This window comes from Pseudophryne corroboree, chromosome 1 (genome assembly GCF_028390025.1).
Source record: "Pseudophryne corroboree isolate aPseCor3 chromosome 1, aPseCor3.hap2, whole genome shotgun sequence".
In the NCBI taxonomy this organism is placed as follows: domain Eukaryota; kingdom Metazoa; phylum Chordata; class Amphibia; order Anura; family Myobatrachidae; genus Pseudophryne; species Pseudophryne corroboree.
In genome coordinates, this window is record NC_086444.1 from 168,455,777 (window position 1) to 168,473,684 (window position 17,908).

General features: G+C 46.4%; 1 protein-coding gene across 2 annotated transcripts in view; it reads right to left on the reverse strand.

Annotated features, from left to right (window-relative positions):
* The window catches only part of TNPO1 (transportin 1), a 280,036-nt gene that overhangs the window by 261,186 nt on the left and 942 nt on the right, over positions 1 to 17,908 (reverse strand). For both annotated transcript variants that reach the window (XM_063963878.1, XM_063963879.1), the window contains exon 2: positions 12,246 to 12,321. In XM_063963878.1, coding sequence (XP_063819948.1) covers positions 12,246 to 12,321 — 76 coding nt within the window. The remainder of the gene's footprint in view (positions 1 to 12,245; positions 12,322 to 17,908) is intronic.

Below are 17,908 nucleotides of genomic sequence, written 5' to 3' on the forward strand. Positions count from 1 at the left end.
CAAGTAAATCTATGTAGAATTGTCATAAATTGCATTCAACATGTCAAAGTTGGAATCACCTTAAGAGTATATCATCTGAGAGGTAAAACAGAATCCTAGGTGTGGGAAAACGGATTCCCTTTCTGCTGTTGTTCCATGTGCCACAATGGGCAGTGAATGGATACAATGAGAGCAGGGAAGAACCGTACACCTAAGGACTGGAGGGAGAGAGCAGTGCGAGCTGCTTCTGCTGTCCACGTTTTACATTACCCCTCGCCTGTTGCATACGAGCATTGCAGGGGGGCCGCAAACGTCAAACAGTGGATGAGAGGGCAGCCCTGAAATACCTTATAGATGTCACATCTGGTGTGCTTGTGCGAGAGAAAAACAGAGCCTCCGTCAATTTACAGATTCACTTCTGAGGTCGGGTATCATTCCCGCACACTGTATGTGCCTGTGTCCTTAGTGGAGTTAGGTCTCCGTCATTTTGCAACGAGCCGCTACGGGAGCTGGACGCCGGGTCGGGTGTAATTCCCGCACCTCCGTGAGCAGTACACGTCCACGTCCCGCAGATTGATGACGTACGTTTCACATCTAGCTTGTTCACATCAGGCTATCAGATGGCTTACTATGCCTGATAATAGACATTTATCTTAAATAATATGAATAAAAGTTAAGTTTTAATACTTACAATCATTTTAAAAGAGTGCGCCACACACTAAGCCTTTCTTTTAGTGATAAGCCCACTAGTGGCTTACACTAATAATTCCTAGAACAATGACCATTTGCTTTACCTGGAGGACGAGGGAAAGTACTTTTAGCCTTCTGTGCGGAAGGAGCCGTACTAGGTAGGCAAGCTGTTTTAGCAGTAGCCAGATCAGCCACAATCTTATTGAGGTCTTCTCCAAAGAGAATGTCTCCCTTGAAAGGAGGCACCTCTAGGGTTTTCTTGGAATCCATATCCACCGATCACGATCTCAATCAAAGGATACGTCTGGACAAGATGGACGTAGTAGCAGCCTTGGCCGCCAGGACCCCTGCATCGGAGGCCGCCTCCTTCAGGTAGAGAGAAGCCGTAGTAATATATGAGACATTGTCGAGCATGCTCAGAAGCATTGGAAGGCAGCTCCGCCTCTAGCTCCTGAGCCCACGCCTCAACAGCTTCAGCAGCCTATGTTGCTGCAATGGTTGGCCTATGCACAGCCCCCGTTAGGGTGTAAATCACTTTCAAACAACCCTCCACACGTCTATCCGTCGGTTCCTTCAGAGAGGTGACAGTATTCACTGGCAGAGCAGAGGAAACTACCATGCGCGCCACATGAGAATCTACAGGCGGAGGAGTTTCCCAATTTTACATAGCTCCGCAGAGAGAGGATAGTCAGCCAACAGCCTCTTATTTGGTGTGAATTTTGACCCCGGATTTACCCAGGATTCCTGACGTATGTCAGCCAGGTGTTGAGAATGAGGTAAAACTTTTTTAACCACCTTCTTACGCTTAAATCTGTCCGGCTTTTTAGAGACAGCCTCAGGATCATCAGACACCTAAAGAATGAGCCTAATTGCCTCAATCAAATCAGGGACATCCACCAATGACTTCCCTTCCCCATCAGAAGCATCTGAGTCAGTGTCTGGGGGATCAGTATATGCACCATCCTCCTCAGAGGACGTGTCTGGGATAGCAGTGGATTGGGAGGAGGTAATGGCCCATTTAGAAGACGTCTTAGGTGGGCGAGAGTGAGATTTAGTCAGTGACCGGTTCAATTGCTGTAACCGAGTGGAGATTTGATCTGCCCATGGCGGATTAATAGCAGGGACCATAAACTGCTGCATTGGCACAGGTGGTCCCACAGGGGGCACCAATTTAGTTACAAGCGACTTTAACAGCATGGAAAAGGTAGCCCAACGTGGGTCATTTGTTGTCCCCGGTGCTACAGACCCATTGGGGCTAAGGAACCCCCTGAACCTGAACTCTCTGCTATCAAATTTTCCTACAAAATGTCTGCGGCATCACCACACCGTTGCCTCGTGTAGCCGACATAACAGTAAGCACAATATTGGGCAACCTGGTACAATTCTTAGCAGGGATATACCTAGCAAGAACTCCCAGTGAAGTGTGACTGTCAGCACAAACCGGGAATCAAAGAGGTATATGGTGACTATAAATCACAAGGAAAAATACACAGCAAGTATATCTTGTGAAAAAATAAGAATTTACTTACCGATAATTCTATTTCTCGGAGTCCGTAGTGGATGCTGGGGTTCCTGAAAGGACCATGGGGAATAGCGGCTCCGCAGGAGACAGGGCACAAAAAGTAAAGCTTTAGGATCAGGTGGTGTGCACTGGCTCCTCCCCCTATGACCCTCCTCCAAGCCTCAGTTAGGATACTGTGCCCGGACGAGCGTACACAATAAGGAAGGATTTATGAATCCCGGGTAAGACTCATACCAGCCACACCAATCACACTGAACAACCTGTGATCTGAACCCAGTTAACAGTATGATAACAGCGGAGCCTCTGAAAGATGGCTCACAACAATAATAACCCGATTTTTGTAACTATATACAAGAATTGCAGATAATCCGCACTTGGGATGGGCGCCCAGCATCCACTACGGACTCCGAGAAATAGAATTATCGGTAAGTAAATTCTTATTTTCTCTATCGTCCTAGTGGATGCTGGGGTTCCTGAAAGGACCATGGGGATTATACCAAAGCTCCCAAACGGGCGGGAGAGTGCGGATGACTCTGCAGCACCGAATGAGAGAACTCCAGGTCCTCCTTAGCCAGGTTATCAAATTTGTAGGATTTTACAAACGTGTTTGCCCCTGACTAAATAGCCGCTCGGCAAAGTTGTAAAGCCGAGACCCCTCGGGCAGCCGCCCAAGATGAGCCCACCTTCCTTGTGGAATGGGCATTTACATATTTTGGCTGTGGCAGGCCTGCCACAGAATGTGCAAGCTGAATTGTATTACACATCCAACTAGCAAAAGTCTGCTTAGAAGCAAGAGCACCCAGTTTGTTGGGTGCATACAGGATAACAGCAAGTCAGTTTTCCTGACTCCAGCCGTCCTGGAACCTATATTTTCAGGGCCCTGACCACATCTAGCAACTTGGAGTCCTCCAAGTCCCTAGTAGGCGCAAGACACCACAATAAGCTGGTTCAGGTGAAACACTGACACCACCTTAGGGAGAGAACTGGGGACGAGTCCGCAGCTCTGCCCTGTCCGAATGGACAAACAGATATGGGCTTTTTTGAGAAAAAAACCACCAATTTGACACTCGCCTGGTCCAGGCCAGGTCCAAGAGCATGTTCACTTTTCATGTGAGATGCTTCAAATCCACAGATTTGACTGGTTTTAAACCAATGTGTTTTGAGGAATCCCAGAACTACGTTGAGATCCCACAGTGCCACTGGAGGCACAAAAGGGGGTTGTATATGCAATACTCCCTTGACAAACTTCTGGACTTCAGGAACTGAAGCCAATTCTTTCTGGAAGAAAAATCGACAGGGCCGAAATTTGAACCTTAATGGACCCCAATTTGAGGCCCATAAACACTCCTGTTTGCAGGAAATGCAGGAATCGACCGAGTTGAAATTTCTTCGTGGGGCCTTCCTGGCCTCACACCACGCAACATATTTTCGCCACATGTGGTGATAATGTTGTGCGGTCACCTCCTTTCTGGCTTTGACCAGGGTAGGAATGACCTCTTCCTGAATGCCTTTTCCCTTAGGATCCGGCGTTCCACCGCCATGCCGTCAAACGCAGCTGCAGTAAGTCTTGGAACAGACATGGTACTTGCTGAAACAAGTCCCTTCTTAGCGGCAGAGGCCATAAGTCCTCTGTGAGCATCTCTTGAAGTTCCGGGTACCAAGTCCTTCTTGGCCAATCCGGAGCCATGAGTATAGTTCTTACTCCTCTACGTCTTATAATTCTCAGTACCTTAGGTATGAAAAGCAGAGGATGGAACACATACACCGACTGGTACACCCACGGTGTTACCAGAACGTCCACAGCTATTGCCTGAGGGTCTCTTAACCTGGCGCAATACCTGTCCCGTTTTTTGTTCAGACGGGACGCCATCATGTCCACCTTTGGTAATTCCCAACGGTTTACAATCATGTGGAAAACTTCCCCATGAAGTTCCCACTCTGCCGGGTGGAGGTCGTGCCTACTGAGGAAGTCTGCTTCCCAGTTTCCATTCCCGGAATGAAACACTGCTGACAGTGCTATCACATGATTTTCCGCCCAGCGAAAAGTCCTTGCAGTTTTTTGCCACTGCCCTCCTGCTTCTTGTGCCGCCCTGTCTATTTACGTGGGCGACTGCCGTGATGTTTTATCCCACTGGATCAATACCGGCTGACCTTGAAGCAGAGGTCTTGCTAAGCTTAGAGCATTATAAATTTACCCTTAGCTATATTTATGTGGAGAAAAGTCTCCAGACTTGATCACACTCCCTGGAAATTTTTTCCTTGTGTGACTGCTCCCCAGCCTCTCGGGCTGGCCTCCGTGGTCACCAACATCCAAAACTGAATGTCGAATCTGCGGCCCTCTAGAAGATGAGCACTCTGTAACCACCACAGGAGAGACACCCTTGTCCTTGGATATAGGGTTATCCGCTGATGCATCTGAAGATGCGATCCGGACCATTTGTCCAGCAGATCCCACTGAAAAGTTCTTGCATGAAATCTGCCGACTGGAATTGCTTCGAAGGAAGTCACCATTTTTTTACCATGGCCCTTGTGCAATGATGCACTGATTTTAGGAGGTTCCTGACTAGCTCGGATAACTCCCTGGCTTTCTCTTCCGGGAGAAACACCTTTTTCTGGACTGTGTCCAGAATCATCCCTAAGCACAGGAGACTTGTTGTCGGGATCAGCTGCGATTTTGGAATATTTAGAATCCACCCCTGCTGTTGTAACAGTATCCGAGATAGTGCTACTCCGACCTCCAACTGTTCCCTGGACTTTGCCCTTATCAGGAGATCGTCCAAGTAAGGGATAATTAAGACGCCTTTTCTTCGAAGAAGAACCATCATTTCGGCCATTACCTTGGTAAAGACCCGGGGTGCCGTGGACAATCCAAACGGCAGCGTCTGAAACTGATAGTGACAGTTCTGTACCACGAACCTGAGGTACCCTTTAGTGATAAGGGCAAATTTGGGACATGGAGGTAAGCATCCCTGATGTCTCGGGACACCATATAGTCCCCTTCTTCCCGGTTCGTTATCACTGCTCTGAGTGACTCCATCTTGATTTGAACCTTTGTAAGTGTTCAAATTTTTTTAGATTTAGAATAGGTCTCACCTAGCCTTCTGGCTTCAGTACCACAATATAGTGTGGAATAATACCCCTTTTCTTGTTGTAGGAGGGGTAATTTAATTATCACCTGCTGGGAATACAGCTCGTGAATTTTTTTCCATACTGCCTCCTTGTCGGAGGGAGACCTTGGTAAAGCAGACTTCAGGAGCCTGCGCAGGGGAAACGTCTCGACATTCCAATCTGTACCCCTGGGATACTACTTGTAGGATCCAGGGGTCCTGTACGGTCTCAGCGTCATGCTGAGAGCTTGTCAGAAGCGGTGGAACGCTTCTGTTCCTGGGAATGGGCTGCCTGCTGCAGTCTTCTTCCCTTTCCTCTATCCCTGGGCAGATATGACTCTTATAGGGACGAAAGGACTGAAGCTGAAAAGACGGTGTCTTTTTCTGCAGAGATGTGACTTAGGGTAAAAAACGGTGGATTTTCCAGCAGTTGCCGTGGCCACCAGGTCCGATGGACCGACCCCAAATAACTCCTCTTCCTTTATACGGCAATACACCTTTGTGCCGTTTGGAATCTGCATCACCTGACCACTGTCGTGTCCATAAACATCTTCTGGCAGATATGGACATCGCACTTACTCTTGATGCCAGAGTGCAAATATCCCTCTGTGCATCTCGCATATATAGAAATGCATCCTTTAAATGCTCTATAGTCAATAAAATACTGTCCCTGTCAAGGGTATCAATATTTTTAGTCAGGGAATCCGACCAAACCACCCCAGCTCTGCACATCCAGGCTGAGGCGATCGCTGGTCGCAGTATAACACCAGTATGTGTGTATATACTTTTTATGATATTTTTCCAGCCTCCTGTCAGCTGGCTCCTTGAGGACGGCCCTATCTATAGACGGTACCGCCACTTGTTCTGATAAGCGTGTGAGCGCCTTATCCACCCTAAGGGGTGTTTCCCAACGCGCCCTAACTTCTGGCGGGAAAGGGTATACCGCCCATATTTTCTATCGGGGGGAACCCACGCATCATCACACACTTCATTTAATTTATCTGATTCAGGAAAAACTACGGTAGTTTTTTCACATCCCACATAATACCCTCTATTGTGGTACTTGTAGTATCAGAAATATGTAACACCTCCTTCATTGCCCTTAACGTGTGGCCCTAATAAGGAATACGTTTGTTTATTCACCGTCGACACTGGATTCAGTGTCCCTGTCTGTGTCTGTGTCGACCGACTAAAGTAAACGGGCGTTTTAAAACCCCTGACGGTGTTTTTGAGACGTCTGGACCGGTACTAATTGTTTGTCGGCCGTCTCATGTCGTTAACCGACCTTGCCGCGTGTTGACATTATCACGTAATTCCCTAAATAAGCCATCCATTCCGGTGTCGACTCCCTAGAGAGTGACATCACCATTACAGGCAATTGCTCCGCCTCCTCACCAACATCGTCCTCATACATGTCGACACACACGTACCGACACACAGCACACACACAGGGAATGCTCTGATAGAGGACAGGACCTACTAGCCCTTTGGAGAGACAGAGGGAGAGTTTGCCAGCACACACCAAAAACGCTATAATTATATAGGGACAACCTTATATAAGTGTTTTCCCTTATAGCATCTTTTTTTATATATTTCTAATGCCAAATTAGTGCCCCCCCTCTCTGTTTTAACCCTGTTTCTGTAGTGCAGTGCAGGGGAGAGCCTGGGAGCCTTCCCTCCAGCCTTTCTGTGAGGGAAAATGGCGCTGTGTGCTGAGGAGATAGGCCCCGCCCCTTTTTCGGCGGCCTCGTCTCCCGCTCTTAACGGATTCTGGCAGGGGTTAAATATCTCCATATAGCCCCCGGAGGCTATATGTGAGGTATTTTTAGCCAAATTAGGTTTTCATTTGCCTCCCAGGGCGCCCCCCTCCCAGCGCCCTGCACCCTCAGTGACTGCCGTGTGAAGTGTGCTGAGAGGAAAATGGCGCACAGCTGCAGTGCTGTGCGCTACCTTTAGAAGACTGAGGAGTCTTCTGCCGCCGATTCTGGACCTCTTCTCGTTTCAGCATCTGCAAGGGGGCCGGCGGCGAGGCTCCGGTGACCATCCAGGCTGTACCTGTGATCGTCCCTCTGGAGCTAATGTCCAGTAGCCAAGAAGCCAATCCATCCTGCACGCAGGTGAGTTCACTTCTTCTCCCCTAAGTCCCTCGTTGCAGTGATCCTGTTGCCAGCAGGACTCACTGTAAAATAAAAAACCTAAGCTAAACTTTTCTAAGCAGCTCTTTAGGAGAGCCACCTAGATTGCACCCTTCTCGGCCGGGCACAAAAATCTAACTGAGGCTTGGAGGAGGGTCATAGGGGGAGGAGCCAGTGCACACCACCTGATCCTAAAGCTTTACTTTTTGTGCCCTGTCTCCTGCGGAGCCGCTATTCCCCATGGTCCTTTCAGGAACCCCAGCATCCACTAGGACGATAGAGAAAAACCTATATTATATAGAAAACCTGATACACTTATCCCTCTCAGGTTATGGAATATAGGAGTAGCACGCTGAGTGAAATACCCTTTTGATATGGCAGCCACGCAACAGCTACATGCACACACATATATATATATATAGTAACAAGCGTACCATGCAGAAATTATGCACCATAAAACTGCATTGGACTAGCAATACAAAGAAATACTCAGTATAGCTATATGTGTGTCAACAATAGATATAAAAGCTCAGTAGATACTGGATGTATATCACAGGGTGTTTGTACCACACAACCCTGAATGTATGCACTCTTTCTTAACTAACACTGTCCCAGTGACAGGTAGAATACTTAAGCGTCCTGTAAAATGCACAGCGCTGGCGATCAGGTGGCTTTACAGAGGAGGATTTGCCCCAGCAGTCCCAGGAACAGCTCAGCTCTGTTGTGATGGCTGCTAACAGGGAGTGAGGGAGAGAGATGCAGCTCCAGGGCGGGAAAATTCACAGAAATGGCACCCTGGGGCTGGGGTAAAGGCTACAGGTTAGGCCTTCTCTCCCTGCTGGCTTCCCCACCGGGCACTGCGGGATATGAAAAACAGGGTTTTATTAGAGGGAAACAACCCCACCTGTGCCCAGTGTCCCCGGTGGCTAGTGGAGCGGCTGCCCAATAACAGTGTCCACGGCAGCGCGCGCGGCCCGCCTTCCATGGCCGTGCCGGATCGCGGTAAACAGCGGCCAAAGAGACCCCTTACCTCCCCATGTACCTGCGGCCACGCGATCCTGGAGGGCAGCGGCGGGTGTGTGTGACTAACCAGAAATACACCAGAGCCTCCGCTGTAGTTACCCGGCAACCAAGGCGTGGGAGTATACAGCGCCGCTGGGGGTGACGGAGCTGCAGCAAAGTATGTCTATCTGACATTAAACGCTGCAGCCCTTGAAGTCTTGAAAGTATTATTTTTTTCTTTCTTCAAATTAAGCTATAAATGGGCTGCAAAAGGCAGCCCCCCTATTGATTGCCTGCTTACTGCATGGCACCAACTTACAAACTGAGCTCCTGTGCACGGAGGCGGGGTTATAGAGGAGGCGGCGCTGTGCACCTTGGGAACAGTCAAAGCTTTGTGTCGGTGGGTGCCTTGGATCAAGATCCTACTCTGGGGATAGCAATGTGTGTGAGATACACAGAATAGGAACCACACAGCAGCTATTGGCACACACAGTCACATGTACAATGCAGACATTATTACAAACAACAATAAAACTGCACTGGACTAGGAATACTAAGTAAAGCTATATATGTATACAGATATAACAATGGCCATTAAATACTGGATGTATATCACAGGATACTTGTACTAAATATCCCTGTAGTTATGCACTTGTTCTTAACGAACACTGTCTAAACGACATGTAGAATACTTAAGTGTCCTGCAAATGCACAGTGCTGATAAGGCAGGCAGCTTTATAGAGGAGACCGTGCCCAGCAGTCCCAGGATGGGTAATAGCAGTAGATGAAAGGCGGCCGTCAGCGATGAAGCGGGAGCGCGCATCAGCGCTCACCGCTCGTCCATACACACTGGGTGGCTTTGAGCTGAAAGCAGCTCAAAACACCAAAAGTGAGCTGCTTTCAGCTCAAAATCGCCCAGTGTGTATGGGCCTTTAGTTTAGTGTGGATCCTCTATTTCTACATTAAAATAATGAGATCAATTTACAGGCTTTGAAAATCACAGATATACACAACAACACATTAGCCATGACACCCATTAGATAAAGTAGTTTATGCCATCAGGAAAGCAATATACCCATTGAAACATGCTAGTAAGCAATCGATATTCGGTAGTGACAAAAGTGCATCAAAGATGCAAATTAATAGATCGGTTATTAGAAACATGAAGGCCCAGGAACTTAAAGCATTTTTTTTACCAACAATAATACTTCTGTGAATTACATTATAGCATTTGAAACACGTTATAAGCTCATATATGCTAATCGAGAGTGTATAATTTTTATAAAAATGAGAACTGAAGGACACAAAAGTGAATGAATTACCTCATTATTAAATGGACAAAACAATCCAGACCAAATGTCTAAACAAAACCTAGGATACAGACTTTTTCAACAACACCCTGATTAACCAACAGAGATGGTGACTAACGTTTGAACAATGTTATACAAATTATAAGGATATCAGAGGATGTTTTATGCCTGGAGGGGGAGGATTTGAAATAAGACTAGCTTTATAATAACTAAAAAAAACTTCCTGTGGACAGAACAATAATTATTTATAGAAAATGAGTGTTTTGGTGGAATTTGCTATTCTATTCAACATAAAACGTACTATAAGAGTATATTAAACAAGAAATATATCAAAACAGCTTCTACAATGATTCTAAATGTAGTTCTCAACAGGATAGTCTGTCACTATATAAATGTTAATAAACAGCAAAACAACTAGAGACCAATGACTAAAAGTTCTATTACAACAATCGATGTTTTAACAGTAGGAAATCTCTCTGGGGGAGATGTACTAAGACTTAAGGGGGAATTCAAATGCTATCGCACCCCTGACCTCCCATCTAAAGTGACTGGAGATCACAGTGTAATATTCAAATGCCCCTCTTATTGCGCCCATTACACTTGTGTTTAGGTGTGCAAAGCATCTAAACCAGACTAAAGTAATGGGCGCGAGTGTGAAAAGTCCCATTTGGGCACCAAACAGGTCTCCTTACGCGCATTTCAGCTCGCTATCCCCGGAGGTAGCGAGCTGAAATTAACTTGCTGCGCCCGTCGGCAGCAACATCATAATAGCTGAAGGTGGGCACAAGTGCGGGAGGAAAGGGGGGGGGGGGGGGGGGGGGGGACAACATTCGAACAGCCCTGAGAGAAAGCGAGTACCAATCAATTGCTGTCCACGGTAGGCCCTAAGGGTGCACTTGGCCACTTGCCTGGCATGGTCGCATCAGATGCAGTCTTAGGGGGACCTCCCAGTCCTCCTGCACCTCTGCATATTTGTCCCAATCACTGCAGGCCACAGGGATCGGCAGCCTGCGGCTCTCCTTTCCCCTCAGCTCTGTCCAGTGTCCCAATCATTGTGGCCACGGCAATTGGGCACTTAAAGACACTCCGTCCTAACCTGGTGATGGCCGCCTCTCCGTCCCCATAGTCTGATAAGCCCGTCATTCAGCAGCTGTGTCTCACAGTAGCCGCAGCTAGACCACTAAGTGCCCTGATCACTACTGGCCACAGTGATCAGGGGTAGCACAGTCACCCTCACACATTGAGTATATGTGTGTTTGTGTTCAAGCATGTAGGACATCTAAGCTTCTACTTCCCTGCAGCTTCATCCAGCTTCTTCCACGTCGGTCTGTCCTGCCTCACCAGTTTCCCCGACTCCCATACTTACATCGTTCCTGGCAGCCATTCTCCCTCTTGTCGATCTGTCCCATTTCCCATGCAATTAAACTTTTTTTTTTTTTCTTTCATTCAAACATACCTCCAAAACAGACTTCTTTTTTTTATCATATTATGCTATGTTAGTCATATCATGTTAACGTTGTAGGGGTGCCACATAAAAGTATTGCTTTTAGAAGGTCCAGGAGGATTCTTGATCAGCTCATAGAAGCATTGATGCTTTTAAACTAGGAACGTGTAACATTATATAAAAAGCAAGTATCCCAAAAAAAAATGAAAAAAATAAAATACAAATGAAAAACAAAATTTAAATACTGCTACAAGTACCTATCATGCAAAAACAGACTTTCAAATAAAAATAAAATAAAGCAGCCAATCTGGTTATTTAAAAAAGTCTAAAGTATAAATGGCTAAGGAGAAAAATAAATAAAGCTAAAAGGGACTGAAGATTTACTATGGAAATACAAGTAATGTAGATAAATATACAAATCGGAACACTAGTTGTCAAAGACCAAAACTGACAGGCGATGTGAGAAAAATAAGAATCTGTTGCGAAGAAACAGCACAGCAACACACTACTTGGATCCTCTGGTTTATAATACAATGTGATTATTTTAATTTACTTATTTTAAATATTTGCAACAAAAGTTTATTGCAGATTTATTCCTGCCAAATGTGAGAGTGAATAGCACACCAATAAACACAAGAGTAGGCGCCATCTAAACAGGATAGACTTGTGCTAAATGAATCAATATTGAGCACCATTGGTGTGTTTATGCCTAAAACAGGAGCAGTGCCACAAGGCTGGTAGAAAGCAGATGGTGGCACCAATCTTTATAGTGGTCTTTCGGTGTCAGGTGGTGTCATTCTTTACCACTAGGTGGTGATACACAAACAGATTAAAAATCAATTGACTGCTTCCTTTACAAGAATTGGGAGACTGTTTTGCTTTCCTCTGGATCAATGCAATGACCATGTACAATAGGTTGGACTGGATGACCTGTGTTTTTATGAATATGCAGTCAAACACCCATAAAAGAACTTGGAAGCAGTTACTCATTCACTGTAAACAAACCAATATTTCACAAGTATTCACATTACCCACTAGAAGGAAGCAGGCACTTACCTTCAGATTTTAGCTTTGTCAGAACAAAAATTAGGTAATTGTTGAAATCTGGAAACTGGTTCAGTTGCTCCAATTTCTGAGAACGAGTCAAGGTCAAATTTCATTTCACAGCACAACTATAACAAAGAAAAAAAAAATCCCAAACATTCTTGACCTCCCCCTGCCCCAAACAGAATTCACCAAACTCAATACATTTGTTTTGCCCTAGATTTTAGGTCATGCTTGTGGTGAACAGATTAAGGGTCATATTTCCAAAACAGGGCTATTTGGCAAGTCCTTTTAAATACCATCTGCTTCTTGAAAATATGCTCTCTGGTGAAGTCACACTTTGTCAATTAATTTCTGAAAGCTATAAGACTATGGGGGTCATTCCGAGTTGATCGCTCGCTGGCTAGTTTTAGCAGCCGTGCAAATGCTATGCCGCCGCCCACTGGGGAGTGTATTTTAGCTTAGCAGAAGTGCGAACGCATGTGCAGCCGAGCTCTGCAAAAACAGTTTGTGCAGTTTCTGAGTAGCTCTCAACCTACTCAGCGCTTGCGATCACTTCAGCCTATTCATGTCCGGATTTGACGTCATACACCCACCCAGCGAACGCCCAGCCACGCCTACGTTTTTGCAAACACTCCTTGAAAATGGTCAGTTGACACCCAGAAACGCCCCTTCCTGTCAATCTTCTTGCGGCCGTCAGTGCGACTGAAAACTTCGCTAGAACCTGTGCACAACCACAACGGGCTTTGTACCCGTACATCGCGCGTGCGCATTGCGTGGCATACGCATGCACAGAAACGCAATTTTTTAGCCTGATCAACTCAGAATGACCCCCTATGAACAGAAATTAAAGTCCTGTTGACTAGATTAAATCACTAGTACATCGTATAGCATTATTACTAATGTCCCTAAACATTGAATACCACTGCGCTTTTACATCGGACGTTTCTGGGGTAATCCATATAAATCTGAGCTGGTACAACAACTCTAAACCAGCAAAGGAGCCTCCTAGATTACAATGAACAGCTCCCAAATCCTACATCATTCTGCACACCTTTGTTCAGGAAACAGAAGTTCCAATCAGGATGTCTGATTAATTACTTTATACATTGTTATATATAGTAATAGAGAAACTGAAACAGTCAAGGGGGGGACAAAACAGATTTATAACTGGGACATTGAAAGAAAATGCAAAACCTCACTTTAGACACACTATAAATATATACATGTATATAACAGTTAAGCCATGTATGTAAAGTATATTTCTCAGCAGTGTCTATTTATACTGTTGATGATTGGTTATATTAATAACTCCCTAGAAGACAGACGAAATGCAGCAACAAGAGTCACTTCTAGTCATCTGCTTTCCTCCTTTAAGGTACTGTAAAATGCATGGTCATTTCAAGATTGAATTAATGGAAAGGTGTGCAATATTACTAAATGAAGGTTTAGATTTAATATAAATTATTTTTTAATATGTACAGCCAAAGATAATTGCAAACTGTTACATGCAAAATGGTACAGTCAACTAGCGCTCACCAAGGCAAATCTTTTCTAAATAACCCCTATTACCTGTAAAAATTCATGTTCAATCACTTGTTTGCAGTGGAACATGGAAGTAGGGTGGCTGTTTCGTTCAAGGCACACTAATATCCCTTTTACACATAAAATCCCAGCTTCCAAACAACTCAGACCAGGGATACAGAGCACGGGTTGAAGCTGGGGCTACCCCTTTCACTGGCCGTCACCGTTCACACTGGACCCTGGTTTTGCAGTAACCCGGGCCTTCCGGCATTCAGTGGGCACTTGGAGATGTTATATACAAGCGCTACTGTCTTCAGCCACTCAATTTCTTTTAGGCATAATCTGGGTCACACCTTTCCGTCAGGTTTAGGTTGGAAGGGGTTCTGAACTATTCAACAGGGGTCGTTTTATCCGATAAGTCGGGAATTTTCGACTTGTCGGAAATCACATGGATTGTTGGATTAGCAGCGGATCCACGTGTTCCGCAGCCAAGTCCAACAGGAAATAGTCCCGGTTCAGACAAAGTCAATCCGACTTTTTTTTAAAGTCAGATTTATATTGTCAAAACCGGGGAGATGAGACGGGGCAGCGGGGACAGGTCATGAGGGCGACGAAAACATGAGAGGAGCAGGGACGGACTGAGCGCGGACGGGTGCCGGGGACCGGGAGAGGAGGGGAGCGGGGACGGACTGAGTGTGGACAGGTACCGGGGACCGGGAGAGGAGACGGACTGAGCGTGGACAGGTGTCGGGGACCGGGAGAGAGGAGCGAGGATGGACTGAGCGTAGACAGGTGTCAGGGAATGGATGAGTAGTGGAGTATGGACGGGGCTTGAACGGCAGCGTCTGCCTCCCCAGCATCTCCAGGTTGTTGGGAGCGGCCAAATCCGACAGTCGGATTTGGCAGCTCATTGAGTATTAACCTGTCGGATCGTTTCCGTCGGAAACGACCCGAGAGGTATTAAATATACCCCATAAGCTAAACCCGGGTCGATGCGCGTTCACGTGCAAATACCTGGGTTTCAGGCTTATCTCTGAAAAGGGTATAATAGTCAAGGTTTGAGGGACTCCAAGTCCCCTGTGCTCTAGCATGGATATTACTAAAACCTGGACTGTTAGTGTACCTTGAGGACCAAGGTAGGGAATGTCTGCTTTAGCGCATGGAAAAGGTCATGTAGTTTCTGTAACTACTAGGTCTGGAAGAGATTATTTTGAACTAAACAATACACTGGGTATTCCAAATATGATGTGGAGCGCTGTGGAAATATTTGACCATTCTGGGAGACTTCTGTCTTGAGAGAATAAAATAAGGGATAGTAGTGGACACTGTGTAGCTAATAGGCACTCAAAACAACCATCAATAGCTAATGGGAAAGGATTAGATACTGTATCTATTGTAAAGGCAGGAAAAGCAACTACAGATGTAGCCACACTCATCTAGCCTGTAGTTATGCGTATTTGCAGAAAGTGTACCCATGACCAGAACGTGTCTGTGCATCCAAGTACGCACGCCCATAGGAATACATGGGTGGTGTACTAAGGTACGCGCAGGATGGATGAGCGTGGCTACATCTGTAGCTATGCAACATACCCGATTTATCCATATACTGTAACAGCACTTTAGGGGTTGCGTTACATGGTAGCCATTTAACACTGTACCGCTATTATATAGAAAATCCAAGTTGAGATTATATAAATCAATTTTGCAAAATATAATGGGGGGGAGGGGGGGGGGGGAATTCACTTGTTTTTGGGGACCCATGAATTATGGGCGCCTGATAAGCCATATTCAGCTGTTTCGCCGCTGCCCACAAGTGCCCGGTATTTCTGTCTCCACCCTCCTAAACTGGCAAACATCAATCCACCACAGGTTTTGCCACATTACGCTTCTAAATCCGGTACATTTGAGCATTACATGCGTAATAAGTCATGGGAACCCACAGCACTAACGTCCATCGGCAAAACAAATATCGCCCACTGGGTTCCCCTTCTGGGCTGCCAAAAACAACAGAATCCCCCTCTAGGAGTGAGCAAAGAGATCTGATAAACTTCACATAAAATCTCCAAAGCTGGGCTGCTTCCATGCGACAGGGAATGAGGAATCTTTTCTAGCTAGTACATCGTCCCATGCAGGCACTGCCACAGGTCACCACACCAAGAATGATGTCCAGTAGGATTAATAAGAATTAGCGGCTTGACTATAAATTTGGCAAAAACTGAGCAATCACTTTAGGATCCAGCGTGGACTTTATAATAAAATATGAAATATTTCAAATGGAAACACGTACTTCATAATAAAGTCAACATGTGCTTTTGTACCAGACGGGTGGTCTTCTGTTTGCTGGCGGTCGGGCTCCCGGCGCTCAGTATACCGGCGCCGGGAGCCCGACAGCCGGAATACCGACAATTATTTTCCCTCGTGGGGGTCCACGACCCCCATAGAGGGAGAATAAAATAGTGTGGCGCGCGTAGCGCGCCACCGTGCCCGTAGCGTGGCGAGCGCAGCGAGCCCGCAAGGGGCTCATTTGCGCTCGCCAAGCTGTCGGTAAGCCGGCGGTCGGGCTCCCGGCGCCGGGATGCTGGTCGCCGGGAGCCCGACCGCCGGCCAGCCGTAGTGAACCCGTACCAGACACAGCACAAGTTTCATAAATAGAGTCCAAACTGATGTTTTTGCTGCCTGGTTCAGTAAGCCAACAGACAGAAAAAAAGTTTCATTTCAAGCAGAATCTTAAGTGACATTTGTAATACGAAGGCCACAGCGACCTGATGGAGGACCCATTGTCACGCTGACAGAACGACCGATTCAAGTAAGCATATACACTTACCGATCTGCCTCTCAATGTCAGTCCTCACATTACAGCTGGATAGGCATTTCAATCTGCCCTAGCAGCTGTGATGTCAGGCTCGCAACAAGTGTACAGGCAGTCGGTGGACCGACCGCACAAGCGGCCAGATGAGCCGAAATATATCTAACATTACCTGGGCAGCACCTCGTTCCCAAACTTATCGGACATACACACCTGCCAGCGATGTAGCGGCTGGTCGCTCACAGCCAATATATCACCCATCTTAAGGCCAGTACTCACTGGCCGATGCGGGAGAGATGTGTGCTGAGCGAACCACTCAGCACACATCTCTCCCGCCGCTCAGCACAGCGTGATGTGTGCTGAGCGTGCGGGGGACGACGGGGGGCCGCTTATTTCACCAAGCGGGTGAAATGAGCGACCTGCTAGATTAGATTGGCCTGCACGGCAGGCCAATCTAGCACCAGCGATTGTAGGGGGTACACACGGAGCGATCAGACTTAAAATCTAAGCAATCTAGTCAGATTGCTTAGATTTTAAGCAGCGATCGCTCCGCAAGTACCCCCCTTTAAGGAAAAGATGTCTACCAGCGACATAAAAATAAGCATTTGTTTTTATTGACCTCTAGTAACACCTAATTCAATGAAGATTTGGGCTTATGTTAACTTTTAATGCAAATTTTCAAAGCCTACAATTATTGGCTGCCGGATATAAAACAGCGACAGTATGAAAATGAATAGTTCTGCATTCATCATTGGAGTTTTAAATGCAGTGGGCAAAACCGCTAAAAAAAACAAAAACACATTAACAGTCCCTGCGCCTCAGAGGGGACACGGTTGTTAGGTCAACAGGGTTGCTAGGTTGACATGAAAAAAGGTTGACGTGAGTTTTTCACAATTTTTTACATTTTTTCATACTTTACGATCTATGTGGACTACAATTGGGAACGGTAACCTGTGCAGAGAGCAGCGAGGCACCTTGCCCGTAGTTCGCTCACCATGCGAGGGGACACGGTGCACTAATTGGGGTTCCCGGTCACTCTACGAAGAAAACACCCATTTTTTATTTAATTTTTTTAAACTCATGTCTACCAATAGTGGTCAACCTAATGACTGTCAACCTAAGTGTGGTCAACCCAACGACCCATACTTGCCTCAGAGACGCCCCAAGTAACCAGACCAGCTCTGTCAGCCAGCCCTCACCCAGCATCCCTTAGCAGCCAGCCTGCTGGCAGGGGCATACTATGGTGGCACCTGTGGCTGGAGTCATGTGTGTATTATCCTGCGCTTCCTGGGTAATCTCTCATCAGCACAGACTGCAGGAGGGTGACATGGAGCATGGCTGCTGC